The 22,737-nt window shown below is 39.3% G+C and overlaps 1 protein-coding gene across 1 annotated transcript in view; it reads right to left on the bottom strand.

The window, feature by feature from the left end:
- Positions 1–6,674: 6,674 nt before the first annotated feature.
- The window catches only part of AGMO (alkylglycerol monooxygenase), a 126,155-nt gene continuing 110,092 nt past the window's right edge, over positions 6,675–22,737 (bottom strand). The window contains exons 11-12 of the mRNA XM_039332852.1: positions 17,285–17,367; positions 6,675–6,819 (exon numbers count right to left, since the gene is read on the bottom strand). Coding sequence (XP_039188786.1) covers positions 6,690–6,819; positions 17,285–17,367 — 213 coding nt within the window. The 3' untranslated portion in view covers positions 6,675–6,689. The remainder of the gene's footprint in view (positions 6,820–17,284; positions 17,368–22,737) is intronic.

Genomic DNA, 22,737 nt, shown 5'->3' with positions numbered 1-22,737 from the left:
TAGAAATTCAGGAGGCCTAGGAAGGCCTGAAGTTCGGCCTTAGACTTTGGCCTGGGTGCTTGTAAAATAGCAGCTAGTTTGGATTCAGCAGGATGAATCCCAGCAGCATCAATTTTGAATCCAGAAATTCAGTAGAAAGCACCCCGATCTTGCATTTGTCTTTCTGAGCTGAGTCCTGATTCCCTGAATCTTAAAAAGGAAGCCTAAGTCTTCAGTAGAATGTGTGTGGAGTCTCCTGCAATCAAGAAATCGTTCAAAGTAGGGGCAGACCCTGGTATATCATCGTTAGTGGTGTCATTACGCTTGGAAAATCCAGGAGCGAACACTTTCTCCAAACTGTAGCCTTTTACTTAAATGCTACATGTGGGTTCACAATGGTATGACTATGGCAGCATCATCATCAACAGGCAGCTGTGATATGCTTGAGCTAGGTTCAAGCTTGCAAAAACACGCCCCCTTGAGAGAGGCCAGGATGTGACGACCACAGGGAACAGGTAGGCATGTGCTGCAATGCCTATTGAAGTGTGCATTTGTAAGCAGCACAAATGCGAATGTAACCCATTTGCCTTTAGAGGCGTGACAATGGGGTCTCCCACGGGCTGGAATCAACAGGTTCTAGGATTCCCTGTTGGATTAGTTTGTCTAGTTCAGTGTCAATCTTACTTTTTAAAGCAAAAGGGACCCTTCTTGCTTTAATCCTAATGGGAGTGACAGTGGGGTCTAGCTTAAGGACACAGGTGGTCCTTTGAATGTGCCCAGCTGGGGGCTGAAAACATCTGCAAATTCTTTGCAGACTTCCTGTAGGTCGAGTGTTTGTAAGCTGTTGAGTCCTGTGACGTGTATCCCCAGGGCCTCAAACCAATCGGGTCCTATGAGACTCGTTCGTTCACCCCCTACAACTAATAAGTCTAGTGGACCTTCAAAACTCTTGTATTGCACGTTAAGGGTGGCCTCCCCCTTAACACACACTCTTGCGTTCTGAAAATCTGTTAATACAATATCAGAAGGCCTTAACTTGGCCTTAGACCCACTACTGGAACAAATCTTCCTAAATGTATGCCATGAAATGATGGACAGGGCAGACCCTGTGTCTAGTTCCATAGATAATGGAACTTCTTGTAGCTTCACGTTGAGTGACCAGCTTTTTCTTCATGGGCCCTTGTGTTTTGGCCTGTTCTGACACAGATGCTTCTTCGCGAAGCGCAAAACCTACCCTATTCTGGCTGGGGAATCTGGTACCTTTCAGGCGCAGTTCTTCCTGAGGTTGTACCTTTCGTCGGCCCAGACACACAGCTGCAATGTGACCTTGTTTGCCACATGCCCGGCAGGTAGCGGAGCGGAACTTGCAGTCGGTTCTCCTGTGGCGAACTCCACAGCCGATGCACTTGAGCAGAGCTGAAGAGCTTCCCTTCTGTTCTCCTTCCTTCGCCGGGGTGTAGACGGTCGCTATCTTTCTTACCGGATCCTACCTCGGCAGTTTCGTCGGACTGTCTTCCTGGTGCAACGGCTGCACCCCTCTGCACTGCTTCTGTATCGGGCCGCTATGTTCTTTGCGCGCCGCCTGCTGCTTCTTTTCTGCTTGTGACTTCCCTTAAGGCGTCTTGGAAGGATAATTCTTCCTTAGCGAAAAGTCTCCGTTGTAGCTCTCGATGCCTTAACCCGCATACGAATCGGTCCCTCAGTCGTTCCTCGAGGTCCTTGAACTCGCAGGGCTTGGCGGCCTTCCGTAACGCGGCGATGTATTCCTCGGCTGACTCACCGGACCGTTGATCCCTCTCTGCTCGAAGGTGTGGCGCCATGAGATAACGGACACCTTGGGGTGAAAGTGGTCCTTCAGCAGCTTCTTCAGGTCTGCGTAGCTTACAGACTCTACGGGAACAGGTGCTGCAAGGTTTTCTGCGATTTCGAAGGCGTCTTGGCCGCAAGCGCAAAGCAGGGTGGCAGCCTTCAAGCTATCTTCCCTCACTTGGTTTGCCTTGAGGTAGTTCTCCATTCTGGATACGTAGGACTCCCACCGCTCTGGATGTGAGACGTCGAATTCTGAAAGCCTTCCGATTTTCCCGCCCATCTTCGTATCTTCCGTAGACGGTCCTATCAGCAGCCTACCCCCGATGCGCACTGCGGAATTGCGGGCAGCTTCCGCGTCGAAGCCGTTCCTCTTTTCCGCCCTCATGACTACCTATGCTAAAGCCTTACCCTTCTCCTTTCCAGGTATGCAAGCATCCCACGCCATCGTCGTCCATTGTTGAGATCCGTGGCGTGAAAACAGACAAAACGAGATGCGCTGGAGTTCTCGAGTTTTCTTTTTTTCAGCGTTCAGCTTAACAGGAGATGGGCTTTCAGCCTCGCCCAAACGCTCGCAGCCTCTTATATAGACAACCTCTCCCGGTAATGGGTTACTTTTCCCGCGCCAGCACCCGGCTCGCATGCGCACGCGCTGGCGACTGCCTGTCTGGTCCCGTGTCATCTTTGCACCTGCCCGGGACTGCCTGCAAACGCCCGAGCCGGTTGCAAAGGCTCGGGACATAACAGTTGTCATGACAGTACTCTAGTTATTGCAACATTTCTTAAACTACTTTACTCTAGTCTGAAAGCTTTCACAATGACGTTGAAAAAGGTATTTTCCTTTCTCATTTTCACGTCAGAACTAAGGTGATTCAGAATTCCACCTAATTCACCCACATTTCAGTCGTTCAGAGATCATACTACTTGCATCTTTGATGCCACTGTTTATTTGAAGATTTAAATTTCCATAATTTGCTATATATCTAAAACATCTATTTTGAAATAATTAGTTGAATACATATAGTAATAATAACACTAATATAGAGACAACCAGTTTGATCTACAGGATAGTTAAGGCAAGAGGGTATCAAGGCACAGACCCTGAATTTTGGGGCCACTCTAGTCTGAGAGTGCTAGTCACCCTCAGCCCAGTCCAGCTTCCAGGGTTGTTATTGCCGTGAGGAAAACAAGAGAAGGAATATATGCTGTCTTGAGTTATTTACAAAAATTATAAAAGCAGCATACATATAAACAATATATATGTGTATATATGTGTCTGTCTGTCTGTCTCTCTCTCTGTGTGTGTGTATATATACACATTATGATATATATATATATATATTATATATATATATATATATATATATATATCTATATATATTATGTGTTTCTGATGTTTTTGTTGCGGTGTTTGTATTAGGTCTTTGTTATTCGGGTTTTCTTTCTCCTGCGTAAAATTGGAAGTGTCTTGGCGATGTTTCGACGAAGTCCCATTCGTCATCTTCAGGCTGGTGTTTTCAGCTTCATGCTTCTAGCAGCATAGCATTGCTCCTAGAAGCACAAAACCGAAAACACTAGCCTGAAGATGATGAATGGGACTTTGTCGAAATGTCGCCAAGACACTTCCAATTTTACGCGGAAGAAAATCCGAATAACCAAAGACCTACATACAAACACCCGCAAAAACCTCAGAAAACAAATATATATATATATATATATATATATATATATATATATATATATATACACACACATACATACACACACACACACACACACAAACACACACACAAGCAAGTCTAATATCATTCTGAAGCTATTAAAACAAAACATCAGTTATAGAGATATGGATGTGAGTCTGGAAGTCTGATTCTCTTTGCAGATATTTTTTTTACTTCTTATTAACAATATCTTAATAAGCAGTAGGTCCTGGTTTTAGGACATAGTTAAGCTCATATTTACAGGTGAAATAAGTTTGTAAAATATCCTTTTTAGATTACAAATGTAAATATATTTTCTTTTTAAAGAAAATTATAAAAGAATAGGATGTAAACCTTGTATATGACAATTTGTAATTAAAATAGTTTCTATGAAGTTTTAGTTATTTAAGTAAAACAGCTGAAATACTTTTAAATCCTCATTCTTGTACCAGGAAAAGGGTTAGTATCATATTGTTAACACTATCTAGGAAATACTGCATTCCACATTGTACACAAATTATTGCCTTGAGTTGTCAAGTACGAACGACATAAATAGTGCCAGATGTTTCTTTTGTAGCAAGTACTACAGAAAATTTCATAATTTCCAGTTAAATACAACTGCTGGATAAAGTCTCACAACCAAGAGGGTCCTAACAATAAATGTTTTGTTTACTTTTATATGAGGAAACAGATGTTTAAGTCTCATCTTCAATGATAATACTTGACAGTTTCCAACCTGACTTGTTTTGGTCTCCCTCAAATATATACTTTCTGATTGTAATTAAGCCCAGGGAAAAATCTGTCTCTTGATTTTACCGCCTGAAGCTGCAGCTGTTGGCTGACATTATCAAAGCCTCATGATTGCAAACTCACGTGCAAATCTCATCAAGAGTAGACATTTCTAATTAATTCCAGAAGTCTTTCTTTTGTTCAGATCAGGAGACAGAAGAAAAATAATGATCAGCTTCCAAACAGTGGGTGTTGAGCTTCAGCATAGATATTTTAAAAGCTCTAACTTGGCTGCCCCACCAGAACTGCAGAACAATTTTACAGTCAATTGGCCACAGCATTTGGAACTCTACATCATCATCTGTAGTGGATGGTAATGTAGCTAATGTAACTACAGATAGAATTGGTAATGATTCTGTCCCAATGAGGTGGAAAGCAATAGCTCCAAAGGTTATTTTTACCACTTGGATCATTATCTTATTGAAAAGATGTATCATACTAGTTTATGGGTCCAGATTTTTTTTTTAGTGTGTATAGTATCAACAGTATGGCTTGTATTTAAACAAGAATAGGCAATTGTGAGTAGGCAACAGAATAGTAGTTTGTTGAGAGAAAAGGCCGCTGAGGCATCTGGTGGTCACTTAAAGAATCATCAGAGAGAAGATTTTCAAAAGTTTTGAACACTGGGTGTTCTCCAGATTTGCACAAAACTATTTTTGCAAATCAATATTTGGGGGGAGGGGAAGTCAGATGTCCATCTTTGGTTTCCTTCAATATATGACACCAAAATGTTTTATATTTAACCTTTAAGGCCCAAAGGTGCTTTTCAAAAAGCAACTGGACTTTCTTGGTTTTTATTTTTCTTTGAAAATGTTTCGCTTCTCATTGAAGAAACTTTTTCAGTTTTGAAGTTTAATTCTGAACTAAAAAAGCTTCTTGTATAAGATCAAAAAGTTTTCAAAGAAAAAAAACAGAAAAGTCCAGTTAACTTTTAAAATGGATAATGACCTAGATGATTGAGAATCTCCACAGACGTTCAATATTTAAAGCAGTTTTTTTCCCTATTGTTTTCTCTTTTCATCTTTCTGTAATTGCCTTCAACCCCTCCTCCATAGATACCACAAGAGTAGAGGCAGTATAAAGAACTTCTTTTCTAAATTCAGAAATATTAAGTTTAAAGGTGGCACCGGGTTTTGCAATGCATCAATGATTGCACTCTGAAACTTAATGAAACTATTTTTATTATTGATGAAATAATTGGCTCAGCTTAAACAATAGCCAGGAATTATCCGCAGGGGCTGGGGAATAACTTGTGGAAGGGACAAAGAGTTGAAGATTCAGAGGGGTAAAGTGCTAAGGTAACTGTTGGGAATGAAAGCAGACAAAAAGAGCTGTAGAAGATACAAAGCAATAGAGACAGCTATGGGAGTAATCAGTATATCTTCAACATACAACTGTAATTGGTTGTACATTATGACAGTTATAAAGTGAGTCACCACATGACTTTGCCCAAAAAATTTTTTTACATTTTTTGTCATGGTCGTTAAGTAAGCAATCATTAAGCAAACCGATCATTTGCTGTGGGTTTTTTTTTTGCCAGAAAATGGAAATAAGCAGTGGTTTCCAGCACAAACATCCTAAATCGCGATCACTTCAAATGGAACTGCAAATAGATGTAAACATGGGCTGGTTGCTGAGCGCCCAAAATACAATCATGTGACTGTGGAGGGTTGGTCATTGGAACTCTGAATCTGAGATGTATATCTCTTTTGGGGAGGGGGTCCATCATAATTTTGAATGGTTGCTAAGGAACCTATTTTAAGGACTACCTGTACTGGTAGAAAGAAGCTTATGAGACAAATATACAGAAAGAGGGCATAAAGTTATTTGCATTCTTTCAGGTCTCCTGATACCTCCAGCCATACTTTCATATTTTTCTATATATTTTATACGCCTCATATATTTTAAGCAGAGTCTTACAAACAGTACTGTCTTTTAACATTCTCAACATATTCTTTGAAGGAAAGCAATATGGAAAGTATAAATAAATACTAAATACAATGCTGAGGGAGAATTATAGCAAAAAAATGCACCTGTACATGCATAAATATATAAAAAACTGCATATGAAACCAACAATTTTATGTACTGATTAGCTCAAATATTTAATATCTAAATCAACAATTATGCTAATTTAAGATGTGTGAACATAATTACAAATTTTGGAAGTATGAATAAATAAATGATATAAGTGATATTTTAAATAATTATTTTACAAAGAGTAATTTGGTAGACATAAATTATATTTATGCATTTTCTACTTAAATTATAATATCTGTTTCAGAATAACTATTCTTTTCTAAGATTGTAAAATAAAATAAATCCATATATAAATACATGTAGATCATACCAAAATAGCAGAATACTGTTACTTTTATGAAATAAATGTGCTATACGGATATCAATGTATGTAATTCTATAATAAAACAACTTTTCTTACCTCAAACGTAGTTGATAAAAGTGCAGAACGTACTTCCAAATAACCAAGTTTCTGTAGAGCAAGGAAAACAGAGCAACGTGCAGATTCCAAGAAAGCAGCTTCAGGTCTAAAAATAATTGCAATTTTAAAATGACCAAAATTAATTGGCTCTTTAATTGGTTACACGGTTTATTTTACAACATAAATAATAGAGATGCACAAAGCCATATGTTGCCCTATGCAACCTTTCTAAAAATTGGAAAGACAGAAATGGAACCGTTTTAATTATACTGGGAGAAATCACATTATATTAAACCAAAGTTAGGTTCTTTTTAAGCATTTTAGAGAAGTTCTTGGCATATTATTCAAAAGCCAAATATCTACATATTTCTGTCCTTTAGATCATGGGTCCCTAACCCCCAGTCTGCAGGCCATTGGAACCAGGTTGCAGAAGCGATGTATAAGTGTATGAAACTCCATTTGCATATGCATGGACTTAGGTTGCATGCATGGAATCATCTCCTCCCCCGAGACTCTGCCACCACTGCCTTTCCGCAGAGCTACTTTAGATACAAAAACCAAAATCAACAACTGTGAGTCTTATAAACTATGGACAGTATTTAGTAGTTTCATTTTGTTAGCATAAAGCACCATGTGTTAATAAGACACTTTATTTTCATTCTAGTAAAAGAGTCAGATCTACTTGTTTAATTCTGTTGGTGCAAGAACTTGTATAAACTGTTCCATAAGTATGTCAATGACTCTGTACAATACCATTACTCTGTACAGGTAGTCATCAACTTATAACCATTCTTTTAATGACTGTTTGAAATTACAACAACACTGAAAAAAGTGACTTATGACCAGTTTTCACACATGATCATTGCAACAACCCCATCATCACATGATCATAATTTCGGTACTTGGAAACTGGCATGTATTTATGATGGTTGCACTGTTCTGTGATCCTGTGATCAGCATTTGAAAATTTCCCAGCCAGCTTCTGAAAAGCAAAATTAATGGTGGAAGTCATATTTGCTTAAAAATACCACATGATTCACAAATCCACATGGAGCTCTGTTTCCATCTGTCCTGTGTGTCATTGTTCGCTCCCTAAAATCTAAAATGGACAATCTGAAACTTGAGCTGGCCATGAACAAGGAATGTATATCAGAGGTGGTGACCCTTTGAGAACTGTATGCAATGGGATTTCATTTTGATGTATGCCGATTGGTGTACATTCAAAGTGACAATAAAGTTGTTGTTATTGTTATGATTCACTTGACAACTGTGGCAAAAATGTTTGTAAAATGGGGCAAAAATCACTTAACAATTGCCTTGATTAGCAATGGAAATTTTGGGATCAACTGTGGTTATAAGTTCAGAACTACCTATGCTATCTGTTGCAAATGTGGCTTTTGCTAAATGTCATTTCTTGGACTTATTCACCTAGTATTACATACAATACAATGGTATTCATGAATGTGTAGATGATATTGAAATGTTAGAAAGTGAAAGAAATTAATTTAATACTGCAAAAAGAAATATATACATCATATACTATTGTATAAATATTAAGAATACAAATATATGGTAATATTATTTGCACTAGAGATATTCTACCAATCTTCAAAAGTATTTGTTGTTCTTAATTGTGAAGTCGGGTCCGACCCATCACGACCCCATGAACAACGTTCCTCCAGGCCTTCCTGTCCTCTACCATCTTCTGGAGTCCATTTAAGTTCATGCTTACTGCTTGAGTGACTCCATCCGGCCATCTCATTCTCTGTCGTCCCCTTCTTCTATTGCCCTCAATCTTTCCCAGCATTAGGCCCTTCTCTAGTGAGTCCTTCCTTCTCATTAGGTAGCCAAAGTATTTGAGTTTCAACTTCAGGATCTGGCCTTCTAAAGAGCAGTTGGGGTTGGGACTGACCGGTTTGAACGCCTTGCAGTCCAAGGGACTCGCAGGAGTCTTCTCCAGCACCATAGTTCAAAGGTCTCAATTTTTTATCGCTCAAACTTTCTTATGGTCCAACTTTCACAGCCATACATTGCAACTGGGAAAACCATGGCCTTGACCATACACACTTTTGTTGGCAGGGTGATGTCTCTGCTTTTTAGTATGCAAATTTAGTAAATTTGCAATAGCTTTCCTCCCCAGGAGCAAGCATCTTTTAATTTCTTGGCTGCAGTCCCCATCTGAGGTGATCTTGGAGCACAGGAAAATAAAATCTGTCACTACCTCCATTTCTTCCCCATCTATTTCCCAGGAATTGAGAGGGATGGATGCCATGATTTTGGTTTTCTTAATGTTGAGTTTCAAGCCAACTTTTGCACTCTCCTTCTTTACCTGCATCAAGAGACTCTTTAGTTCCTCTTCACTTTCTGCCATTAGAGTGGTATCATCTTCATATCTTAGGTTGTTGATATTTCGACCAGCAATCCTAATTCCAACTTTTGTTTCATCTAGCCCTACCTTTCTCATGATGTGCTCTACATATAAGTTAAATAAGCAGGACAACAGTATACAGCCTTGCCGGACTCCTTTCCCAATTTTGAACCAATCAGTGGTTCCATGTCCAGTTCTCACTGTTGTTTCTTGACCTGCATATAGGTTTCTTAAGACACAAATAAGATGGTCTGCAAATAATTTTATGAATTATGGAATTTCAGCAAAAAAATAGTGTTTGCCCTACTAGTCTCTTGATAGCTCTCCATTGGGCTCCCATTTTGCAGAGGTCCTGGATTTCTTTATTATGATTTTTAATTAACTTTTAGGCTCCCAATATTATTTTAATAGGCTTCCAACATTATTTTAATGTGAGTTTTTGAACTTTATACTACTACTTTCTCCTTCATGGATTACTACCTTGTTGTGGCGAAGGGGTTTGCATAACCCAATGAAGCTATGAGCTATGCCATGCAGGGCCACCCAAGACGGATAGGTCATAGCAGGAGTTCTGAGAAAATGTGATCCACTGGAGAAAGAAATGGCAACCCACTCCAGTATCTTTACCATGAAAACCCCATGGACAGTATCAAAAGGCAAAAATACATGAAGCTGGAAGATGAGTCCCTCAGGTCGGAAGGTGTCCAATATGCTACTGGGGAAGAGCATAGGACTAGTACTAATAGTGCCAGAAAGAGTGAAGTGACTGGGTCAAAGCCAAAAGGATGCTCAGCTGTGGATGCATCTGGTGGTGAAAGGGAAGTCCAATGCTGTAAAGATCTTTTCTCCATAGGAACCTGGAATATAAGATACATGAATCAAGGCAAACTGGATGTGGTCAAACAAGAGATGACAAGGCTGAACATCGACATCTTAGGAATCAGCGAACTAAAATGGACAGGAATGGATGAATTTAATTCAGAGGACCATCAGGTATACTATTGCATGCAAAAATCCCTCAGAAGAAATGGAGTAGCCTTCATAGTCAATAAAAGAGTAGGAAAAGCAATACTGGGATACAATGATAGAATGATCTAAGTGCGAATCCAAGGCAAACCATTCAATATCACAGTAGTCCAAGTCTATGCCCCAACCACTGGTGCTGAAGAGGATGAAATTGACCAGTTCTATGAAGCCCTATAGCACCTTATAGAATAAACAGCAAAAATTGATGTCCTTATCATCATGGGGGATTGGAATGCTAAAGTAGGAAGCCAAAAGATAACTGGAATAACAGGCAAGTTTGGCCTTGGAGTACAAAATGAAGCAGGGCACAGGCTGATAGAATTTTGTCAAGAGAATATGATGGTCATAGCAAACACTCTTTTCCAACAACCCAAGAGACAGCTCTATACATGGACATCACCAGACAGTCAACACAGAAATCAGATTGACTATGTCATCTGCAGTCAAAGATGGAGAAGCTCTATACAGTCAGTAAAAACAAGACCAGTGTCAATGCTGCAAATACTGTATATTCTTGCTTTGACAATATGCAAAACTGTCTGGCATTTATTGGGTTAATACTTAGCTTAGACTGGGTGGGGGAAAAAAGCCCGGGAAAGAAAGAGGAAGTAAACGTTTGACCTTCTCACTAATTGGATAATGTGACCTGTGACTGCATGAGAAGGGAGGGGTTGAGCAAGGAAAGCTTGATGCCAGCGACCGGAAGTTCAGATTCTGGCATCAATTAGTCCAATGGTGACCGGCATAATTTGTAGCTCTGCAAATAAAGACTTTAGGAAACATGTCTGAAAGTTCTTTGAAGTGCTTCATTAGTCGGAACATGTGACATCATGCCAGAATCCACACTCTTTTCAAACGATCTACGTCCCGATTTATCAACAGCAGCCTCGGGGCAGATCTCATTATGGAGAAAAAAAAATTGCCTGAAACCAGCCCCGTAGCTGCAGCAGTTTCCCCGGGGGGGAAAGCGACAGCCAGCAAGCCGGGGGAGGGAGACGAGTGGAAAACTGCCTTCAACTGCCCTATGGGGAGCTATCAGTTCAAAGTCATGCCATTTGGACTACAGGGGGCCCCAGCTGTATTTATGCAGTTGATTAATGAGGTTCTACATGATCACTTGTACAAAGGGGTTTTGGTGTATCTTGATGATATCCTGATATACAGCACAAACATGAATGATCACATAAAGCTAGTGAGAGAAGTGTTAAAGAAACTATTGAATGCCAAGCTTTATGTCAAATTGTCAAAATGTGAATTTCACCGAACCCAATTAGACTATCTTGGCTACCGAATTTCCAATGAGGGTATTGAAATGGATCCGGCCAAGGTAAAAACTATAATCGAATGGCAACCCCCAAGGACTCGCAAACAGCTCCAAAGCTTTCTGGGTTTTGCCAACTTTTATCGTCAATTCATCCCTTCTTTTGCCGAGATTGCCCTTCCTCTTACAGAACTACTCAAAACAGGCAAAGGAGGAGGGAAGCCACGACCGGGCCAACCACTAGCATGGACAATGAGCTGTCAAACAGCTTTTGAGAATTTAAAGAGACTATTTGCCGCTGAACCGGTTCTAAAGCACCCCTGCCCAGGGGAACCCTTTGTGATTCAAGCCGACATCAGCGATGTGGCGGTTGGAGCAGTGTTACTTCAAAAGAACAAAAATGGGATCCTGCAACCCTGTGCCTACACCTCTAAGAAATTCACGGAGAGCGAGCGAAGATGGGCAATCTGGGAGAAAGAGGCCTTCGCAATTAGGTGGGCGCTATTGAACTGGCGACACTATCTAGAAGGGAGCAAGGTGCCATTTGAGGTATGGACTGATCACAAGAACCTAGAGGCACTGAAAACTCCTCGCAAATTGTCACCAAAGCAAGTACGGTGGGCACAGTACTTTAACCGCTTCAACTTCACTCTAAAGTACATACCAGGAGGAAAGAACTTTCTAGCTGATGCGCTATCCCGGTTACCCCAGTACAAAAGTGAGCGAGAGCAGGTTAACGAGGCAATTATTCCCAATCCACAAACTGTCACTCAACTTACACCTCGCAGGGTCCCCAATCCGGATGACCCTGGAGTGAAGAAAATAAAACGAGAGCTCCTCACTGACCAATGGTTCAAAGATAATCAAGCGTCCCTAACATGCAGGGATGGCTTGGCTTACAAAGGGGGGAAGTTATATTTGCCAGAAGCGCTCCGTCTAAATGCTCTCAACCACAGCCACGATGTAAAGCAGGCTGGACACTTCGGATATTTGAAAACCCTACACCTCACCCGCCGGCAATTCTGGTGGCCGGGGCTGAAAAAGGATGTGGAAAACTATGTAAAAAGTTGTACAGTATGTGCTACAATGAAAAGAATCCCGGGGAAAACTCCTGGGTTACTGCAACCCGTGGCAGACCCTTCTCAACCCTGGGAAGAAATAGCTATGGACTTTATAGTGGACCTACTTGAAAGTAAGGGAAATACTGTCATTTGGACTGTGATAGACCTGTTCTCGAAACAAGCTCATTTCATCGCCTGCAAAGGACTCCCATCCGCCCAACGCCTGGCCAAATTGTTCCTGAAACATATCTACCGGCTGCATGGTGCCCCTAAGCGAATAATCTCAGACAGGGGGGTGCAATTCACAGCGAAGTTTTGGAGAAATTTCCTTACATTGATTGGATCATCTCAAGGGTTATCATCTGCTTTTCATCCAGCCACCAATGGGGCCGCTGAAGCCGCTAACAAAATGGTGGAGCAATATCTTAGGTGCTACGTTTCCTACCAACAGACGAACTGGACTGATCTCCTCCCTTTTGCGGAGGTGGCATACAATAATTCCGTGCACAGCAGCACCGGCTACACGCCTTTCAAAGTAGCCACAGGGAAAGAATTCAACCCAATACCTGAATATCCTCAGTTGCCCTCCGCTTCACAGACACTTGATCAATGGGTGAGAGGATGGGAAGAAGTTTGGAAAAACACAAAAACTGCTTTAAAAAAGACTTTTGAAACCTATAAAAAGCAGGCTGATAAAAAGCGGGCTCCCCAAAGAACATTCCAAGTTGGGGAAAAAGTCTATCTGTCAACTAAATATCTACGCCTCAAATTGCCCAGCAAGAAATTGGGACCAAAATTCTTGGGGCCTTTCCCCATAGTAAAGGTCATCAACCCAGTCACAGTACAACTAAAACTCCCTAAACTGTTAGGGAAAATTCACCCAGTTTTCCATTGTAGTTTGTTGAAGCCTTATCGGGGCTCCACTTTGAGACCTCCTCCAAAGAAGGCACCTGGACCCCTCGTAGTGGCAGGGCAGACCCACTATGAAGTGAAACGTATTCTTGACTCCAGAATATTTAGAGGGAAATTACAGTACTTGGTACAATGGAAGGGATACCCATTGTCTGAGGCCACCTGGGTGAAATCTAGTGAAGTGAACGCTGACAGATTGATCAAAAAGTTTCATGTGAAACACCCCAGCAAACCGAAAGATAACCCTTAACATATGCTTTTGTTTCCTTACAGGATCTGTCCTTCTTGTAAGGGGGGCCGGATGTCAATGCTGCAAATACTGTATATTCTTGCTTTGACAATATGCAAAACTGTCTGGCATTTATTGGGTTAATACTTAGCTTAGACTGGGCGGGGGAAAAAAGCCCGGGAAAGAAAGAGGAAGTAAACGTTTGACCTTCTCACTAATTGGATAATGTGACCTGTGACTGCATGAGAAGGGAGGGGTTGAGCAAGGAAAGCTTGATGCCAGCGACCGGAAGTTCAGATTCTGGCATCAATTAGTCCAATGGTGACTGGCATAATTTGTAGCTCTGCAAATAAAGACTTTAGGAAACATGCCTGAAAGTTCTTTGAAGTGCTTCATTAATCGGAACATGTGACAACCAGGAGCTGACTGTGGCTCAGATCATGAGCTTCTCGTTGCAAAATTTAGGCTTAAATTGAAGATAGTAGGGAAAAATAGTAGGCCACTCAGGTATGAACTAAATCATATTCCTGATGAATATACAGTAGAGGTGACAAATAGATTTAAGGAATTAGATTTGATAGACAGAGTGCCTGAAGAACTATGGATGGAGGTTCGCAACTTTGTACAAGAGGTAGCAACTAAAACCATCTCAAAGAAAAAGAAATGCAAGAAAGCAAAATGGCTGTCTGAGAAAGTTTTGCAAATAGCTGAGGAAAGAAGGGAAGTGAAAGGCAAGGGAGAAAGAGAAAGGTACACCCAATTGAATGCAAAATTCCAGAGAACAGCTAGAAGAGATAAGAATGACCTCTTAAATGAACAGTGCAAAGAAATAGAAGAAAACAATAGAATAGGGAGAACCAGAGATCTCTTCAAGAAAATTGGAGATATGAAGGGAACATTTCATGCTAAGATGAGCGTGATAAAGAACCAAAATGGCAGGGACATAGTCAGAAGAGATTAAGAAGAGATGGCAAAATTACACAGAACTATACAAGAACAAGCTTAATGTCCCTGATAACCATGATGGGGTAGTCACTGACCTCAAGCCAGACATCCTAGAATATGAAATGAAATGGGCCTTAAGAAAGCTGAGTAACAACAAAGCTAGTGGAAGTGACAGTATTCCAGCTGAGCTATTCAAAATCTTAAAAGATGATGCAGTAAAAGTGCTACACTCAATTTGCCAGCAAATTTGGAAAACTCAACAGTGGCCACAGGACTGGAAAAGGTCAGTTTACATTCCAATTCCAAAGAAAGGCAATGTCAAAGAATGTTTAAACCATCACACCATTGCACTTATTTCACATGCAAGTAAAGTTATGCTTAAAATCCTACAAGCTAGACTCCAGCAGTATGTGGATCAAGAACTTCCAGAAGTACAGGCAGGATTTCGAAGAGGCAGAGGAACTAGAGATCAAATTGCCAACATATGCTGGATCATGGAGAAAGCTAGGGAGTTCCAGAAAAAGATCTACTTCTGCTTCATTGACTATGCTAAAGCCTTTGATTGTGTGGATCACAACAAATTGTGGCAAGTTCTTAAAGAGATGGGAGTACCAGACCGTCTTATTTGTCTCTTGAGAAACCTATATGCGGGTCAAGAAGTAAGAGTTAGAACTGGACACAGAACCACTGATTGGTTCAAAATTGGGAAAGGAGTCTGGCAAGGCTGTATTCTGTCGCCCTGCCTATTTAACTTATATGCAGAGCACATCATGAGAAAGGCTAGATGAATCAAAAGTTGGAATTAAGACTGCTGGGAGAAATATCAACAACCTAAGATATGCAGATCATACCACTCTAATGGCAGAAAGTGAAGAGGAACTAAAGAGCCTCTTGATGCGGGTGAAGAAGGAGAGTGCAAAAGTTGGCTTGAAACTCAACATTAAGAAAACCAAGATCATGGCATCCGGCCATCTCAATTCCTGGCAAATAGTTGGAGAAGAAATGGAGATAGTGACAGATTTTATTTTCCTGGACTCCAAGATCACCACAGATGGGGACTGCAGCCAAGAAATTAAAAGATGCTTGTTCCTGGGGAGGAAAGCTATTGCAAATTTACTAAATTTGCATACTAAAAAGCAGAGACATCACTCTGCCAACAAAAGTGCATATAGTCAAGACCATGGTTTTCCCAGTTGCAATGTATGGCTGTGAAAGTTGGACCATAAGAAAGGCTGAGTCCAAAAGAATTGAGGCCTTTGAACTATGGTGCTGGAGAAGACTCCTGCGAGTCCCCTGGACTGCAAGGTGATCAAACCGGTCAGTCCTAGAAGAGATAAATCCTGATTGCTCTTTAGAAGGCCAGATCCTGAAGTTGAAACTCAAGTACTTTGGCCACCTAATGAGAAGGAAGGACTCACTGGAGAAGAGTCTAATGCTGGCAAAGATTGAGGGCAATAGAAGAAAGGGTTAACAGAGAATGAGGTGAGTGGATGGAGTCACTGAAGCAGGACTCCAGAAGATGGTAGAGGACAGAAAGGCCTGGAATAACGTTGTCCATGGGGTCGCGATGGGTCGTACACGACTTCGCAACTAACAACAACAACTATTACTTTGATCCATATTCTAATGTGTGATACATTCAGTAATAATATTCAGTTTTATTCTTCAATATGATTTTCTATTGAAAGTATCATTATTTCTTAAACATGTGCAGATAGAGTAATTAAGGTGTTCGACTGGGAGAGAGAACCCAGGTTTTAGATCTCTCTTGGGCAGGGAGGCCCCCTGGGTGACCTTAGCCAAGTGTTTTCTTTCAGAAAACCGTTAGGCTTTGCTATAAATAAGCTAGCTGAAACAATAAAACTCTTTCTCACATCATGCAATAAGAACTTCAACAAACACACTACAAAATCAGTGGATCCTTGCAACCAAACTGAACAATTCTCAAGATGACATGTACAAATGGGTTTAAAAGTGTAGACTCCTTTAAATTAATCCTGAAACTTTTGAATCCTTCTGTCAATCCAGGTGTATAAATCTTAAAATCTCTTAGCTTCTGATTATGTATTCATCCTGCTTGATCATTCAGATGAGCTATCAACCAAAATATCTGGAAGGCACTTTGTTCCTTATGTATATTCTATATCAAAACTTTTTTTTTTTAATTCAGCTTAGAGAACCTGTTACAAAAAGAAAAAAAATCCTGGAACTGTGATTAAGAGGCAAAACTTAATAATATAAAATTTGCTGTGGTCAAGTGAACTTTTTTTTTACACTTAATCTCTTGCTGAACCTCATCAAATTCTTGTGGAATCCCAGGTAAAGATGGAAAAACTTCATCTATAGTAGTGTATTGTCTCATAGTCCTAGATTTATTGTTCCTAGAATCTTCAAGAAAACAGCTATGCCAGTTTTAAATTATGTAAGAAAATACTTCATTATTGTTCTCCTCAGCTAGACAGTTTGCATTTAACTTTTTAATTAAAATTTCCTAGTGGCGACAGACATCATTAAGCACTCAGCACTAAGACATTTGTTTTACTCCATTATTTCCTCTATTGACACCTAGACAAAAAAAAATCAGAATCTTATTGATGCATTATTTTCACTTTCACTATTATTCAGAAGAGACATATAAAATATTTCTCTGTTTAAATCACAAAATATCACTTTGACATTTGTCCTCTGTGTGATTTTAGCACCAGAAGAAACTATTTTGGCAGTCAAAATGCTTTTACTGTCTAACAAACGGATATAGAAATTGCCTACCTTTGGTCCATAAGGAAACCAATGGAGGTCAATGTCAGGATAATGTAGCCAAGTCTCAGGAGAAGAGTTACCTGTGATAACGTCTGTTAAAACAACAAGCAGACAAATTACTCATTTAGGTTAGCTCTCTGGAGAGATATTGTGTTCTAAACTTCCCAGTGAGGTAGTCTGAACTTTCAGTCTCAATTATATGAGTTTGTTACTGTCTGCTTTTTGAGTAGTTTGATACTTTAAACTTTACAACTGCAAATCCACTGCAGATTCTCTATTCCTCCTTCATGTCTTTAAGTTTCAAAGTTGAGGTAACAAAAATTGGATATTTTCCTTCAAATAATTCTTTGCACAATATTACTCTTTAAAATAATTCTTTCACTCTTATTATGGTTTATTATCCTGACATTATTTGAACCTTTAGTGACCTGAAACAAAGTGGTAGACCTGTTTTCTAAATAAATATCATATCACATAACTGCCTCCTTTCTCCAGCTTTCCTCTTAGTAGCACTAGATCTTTATATTTTCCAATCTGCATTCTCTGGAGAATATTAGCAACTGAAAAAAATTATCCTGTTAAAAGGAGGGGTGGAAGTATGGAAAGAAAATAAGTCAGACAGTTTAATGTCATGTGTATTTTCCTGCTTCTTAGCTATTCAATATATTAAATAATACTATTAAGTAATAATATTTGAATCTGGACTCTTCACATTTGAATCAAGTGGAACATTAAGCATATTCAGTTCAATTCAGACACTGGTTATAATATACAAATGGAAAAATGGGAAATATGTGGTTGAAAAGATTGAAATTTATATTACATTATAGATTTTTTTATAAAATCCTGTACTGTTGGCAGAAAAATAATTTAGAATTTATAAAGAATGTGAACAACAGGACTATCTGTCATTTTACAATTACTCCGGTATCACAATGGCCTTGAATGGATGATTTATGGCCATCATAAAATGTGATCACATGACCGTATTTCAGACATTTCTCAAACAGCTCACCTTGATGACTGGTTGCAGCATTGTGTGGTCATGTGACTGTGATTTGTGATGTTTTTTGCCAGCTTCCAGCAAAAAAAAGGCTTATTCGGAAGAATATGGCATTTTTTAATGACCACTGCAAAAAATGTCACATGGGTACTTCGACTAATGACCGCTATAAATTATGATTGGAGTTTTGGTCCCAATTGTGTTTGTAAGTTAAAGATTTCCTAGAAAGATTAATATTTAACTGAATTTTGGGACAGTTGGATAAGCAGTTTGAAAAAAATCCATGTAATATTGTTTTTATATATGATAACTGCAGTGAGATTATTATATGTACAACAGAAATATTTGCCAATATCTGCAATGAGGAATGATTGATGAAAATAACAGCACTTTCTAAAATTAAATTGTTTGATTAGAAAAAAGAGAATATCTACGTTTATTAGTGACTGGAATCCCTTAAAGACTTTGTTTAAAATTTTAAAAAATGTACTTGTGATTTATGATTTTGATGATTAGACAGTACAGCTTATAGAAGGAAGACAGTCATAAACATAGTGTTGATGATTTGAAAGCTATCATTTCTGAAAAGACATGGCAGCTGAGAGACTGGCAATCAACAAGGATGCTGTTGAATATGAGCTTCAAATTCAGCAGCAGCACAAACTCTTTTTTTCTAGGTATGGAGAACTCATTAGGCCATCTGACCCAGGCCATTTCTGAGTGGGTTTGCTGAAGATTCAAAAGGCAGTCATTATCCCCAAAGTTTTAACTTCTATTAAACTACAAAAACAGATCCATTGCTTTAAATATGCACACTAGTTAGTCAAGTTATAAGCCAACGCAAATTTCTCATTTGTGCCAACATTTTGACCACAGATGCAATTTCATAGTTTCTGATAAAAGTGATGCTAAGAGGACAGTACACTGCAATAATTATTTTCAGCACAATATAGTTACTAGCACATTTTACATAATTAAATACAAAGTGATTTAGACTAAACTTGTTTCCCTTACAGAAAAATAGAAGTTTGAATTGGGAACTTGCTTACAATACAGAGAGTGGATTGGTTTACAGTACTGCTCAACAAAATTGCAGAAAGAAATGAACTATCACCAGTCTGGCAAACTAATACAACAATCCCACTTATAAAGGTAAACACAAGATACATCACTGGTCAAAGCAGAAGCTAGTTTGGTATTCTGCTATATGATGAGCGTATTTCAATACTTAGCCAAACCACTGTGGTTTTATCAAGAATTTTGAAACTGATGTAATATATGTTACCTGCCTACTGAAAACAAGAAGGGAAAAAACCTATACACCAACATATACTTATTGACCTAGAAAAAGTATGTGATCTCACACTTATCCTTGGATATCAGTTAGATTATACCATTTACCTAAGCCCTGAATCTTCTGGCTACAACTATTATACTGTAATATTACCAGCTTAATAACAAGTGCTGAAACAATAAAAGAGAATATTTGTAGGTCAGGGTTGAAATGAGAGGTTCTTGGTGCACTCCAAACTTGGCTGGATTTTTGCAGACATTTCATTATCCAAACTAGGTAAAAGAGGGGCACATAACTAAATTAGAATATCAACAAATAGCCCGAGCCTGCAAAGATGAAGTGAGGAAAGCTAAGGCTCATAATGAACAAAGGCTTGCGACCAAAGTCAAAAATAACAAAAAAAGCTTCTTTCAACATGTAAAAAATAAGAAGAAAGTGAAGGAAATGATTGGTCTATTAGTGGGGGAAAGTTGCAAGAGGTAACAAGCAACAGGGAGAAAGCAGAACTATTTAACTCATTTTTTGCATCTGTCTTTACACAAAGGGAAAAAACAGACCAATCTACCAAAAATAGTGCCATAAAAAACAGAATAGAAACGCAAATTAAGATAGGCAAGAAAATGGTAAGTGAGCACCTGTCCAGCCTAGATGAGTTCAAATCACCAGGACCAGATGGATTACACTCCAGGATTCTCAAGGAACTGGCAGATGTGATCTCAGAACCACTGAACTATATTTTTCAAAGATCCTGGAGCACTGGGGAACGACCAGAGGACTGGAAAAGAGCTGATGTAGTTCCCATCTTCAAAAAAGGAAAAAAATGGATCCAAGAAATTACAGACCTACCTCAATACCTGGGAAGTTTCTGGAAAAGATAATCAAATAACGAATCAACAAACACCTAGAGGCAAACAAAATCACTACTAAAACCTGGGTTTGTCAAAAACAGATCATGCCAGACAAACCTTATTGCATTCTTTGACCAAGTGACAAAATTAGTGGATCAGAGGAATGCTCTGGACATAATTTACTTGAACTTCAGTAAGACATTTGATAAAGTAGATTACAACCTACTACTCGATAAGATAGAAAAATGTGGGTTAGACAGCATCACCAGCAGATGAATTCATAGCTGGCTGACCGGCCATACTCAGCATGTGGTCCTCAATGGAACTGCATCTACATGGAGGGAAGTGTGTAGTGGGGTGCCCCAGGGCTCTGTTCTAGGCCCAGTGCTTTTCAACATCTTCATCAATGATTTGGACAAGGGGATAGATGGGGAACTCATCAAATTTGCAGATGACACCACACTGGCAGGAATAGCCAATGCTCCAGGCTTAGGATACAAGAGGACCTGGACAGACTTGAACACTGGGCGCTATCTAACAAAATGAAATTCAATGGTGAAAAAAGCAAGGTTCTACATTTAGGCAAGAAAAACCTATAGGAGGTACCTTGCTCAATAGTAGTAACTGTTAGAGGGATCTCGGAGTCCTCGTGGACAATCACTTAAATATGAGCCAGCAGTGTGCTACAGCTACCAAAAAAGCCAACACAGTGCTGGGCTGCATTAACAGAGGGACAGAATCAAAATCATGTGAAGTATTAATACCACTTTACAATGCCTTGGTAATGCCACACTTGGAATACTGCATCCAGTTTTGGTCACCACAATGTAAAAAAGATGCTGAGACTCTAGAAAGAGTACAGAGAAGAGCAGCAAAGATGATTAGGGGACTAGAGGCCAAAACATATGAGGAATGGTTGCTGGAATTGAGTATGCCTAGTTTAATAAAGAGAAGGATGAGGGGGGACATGATAGCAATGCTCCAATATCTCAGGGGCTGCTACAAAGAAGAGGGAGTCAAGCTATTCTCCAAAGTGCCTGAAGGCAGGACAAGAAGCAATAGATGGAAGTTGATCAAAGAGAGAAGCAACCTAGAACTAAGGAGAAACTTCCTGACAGTTAGAACAATTAACCAATGGTACAACCTGCCTCCAGAAGCTGTGAATGCTCCAATACTGGAAGTTTTTAAGAAGAGACTGGACAGCCATTTGTCCGAAATGGTATAGGGTTTCCTGCCTGAGCAGGGGGTTAGACTCAATGACCTCCAAGGTCCCTTACAACTTTATTATTATTATTATTATTAATAACTAGTTTTGATAATGAAACATCTACAAGAAAATTACCAAGGTCAAAGAGCACTAGGGACCCTTCAATGCTGAAACACTTTTTCTATCTATACTGGTGTTCATAAGGAATCCACATTCTGATCTCTGCCTTCATTCCTGTATAGCCCTTGGGACCTCCCATCACAATACCCTTTGATGCTATATTCCTGTTGATATTATGATCAGCAGCAAAACATGAACATGAGCAGAACAGCTTCTAAATTGTACTATATAACAGGAGTGGATATGCATCTTCATGATTGTACTAAAGCTCAGCATTAAGAAAATTGAATACTTTGAGTACAATGTCCAGACCAATAATATAGTCAAGATAGGTAGATCCAAATTCAGTAATGTTACCCAGGGTAAACATCTGAGTTCAAATATGACTTCAAAATGTAACACACTACTGGATGACAAAATAGAGTTTAACATTATTACTGATGTTCTATGCAATCAGAAAATCTCTCTATACCTGAAATTTAAAATTTACCAAATGGTTATCAGACGAGTGATAATACCATATTTCCTTGAAAATAAGATCTGGTCTTATTTTTTATTTTTTGGGTTTTTGTCTCCAAAAGAGGCATCGTGGCTTATTTGGGGTGGTGGTGTTTTCCACTCATCTCACAGTGGCAGCACCACCAGCCCGGCCGGAGCAGCTTCATTCTGTAGCTGAGAATGGAGCTCGAACCTGCATTTTGCACGATTCATATAAGTTGTAAACCAATAGGTAGGTGAAATTGGGCCTTTTTTCTTTGTTTTTAATTTTTAAACAAGATATGAGTAGATGATGATATGTTTATTTCAGACCTTTTATCAATAATATCACAACATTATGATTTCAAACTCAGAAACTCTATTGACTATTGCCATATGTTCTTGTATTGCCCTATTTGGAAATATTTCATATCTATATTATGCTTTGATTAATAAAGCTTTTCAGCTTTACCTCATTTCTGTGTTTACTGCTTTTGAATCCATTAACCTCCT

Source organism: Crotalus tigris, unplaced genomic scaffold (genome assembly GCF_016545835.1).
Source record: "Crotalus tigris isolate CLP2741 ecotype Arizona unplaced genomic scaffold, ASM1654583v1 scf7180000017624.2573661763:2888555, whole genome shotgun sequence".
NCBI classification, from domain to species: Eukaryota; Metazoa; Chordata; class Lepidosauria; order Squamata; family Viperidae; genus Crotalus; species Crotalus tigris.
Note: the sequence above shows the minus strand (reverse complement) of the source record. Positions and strands in the feature narration are given on the sequence as shown.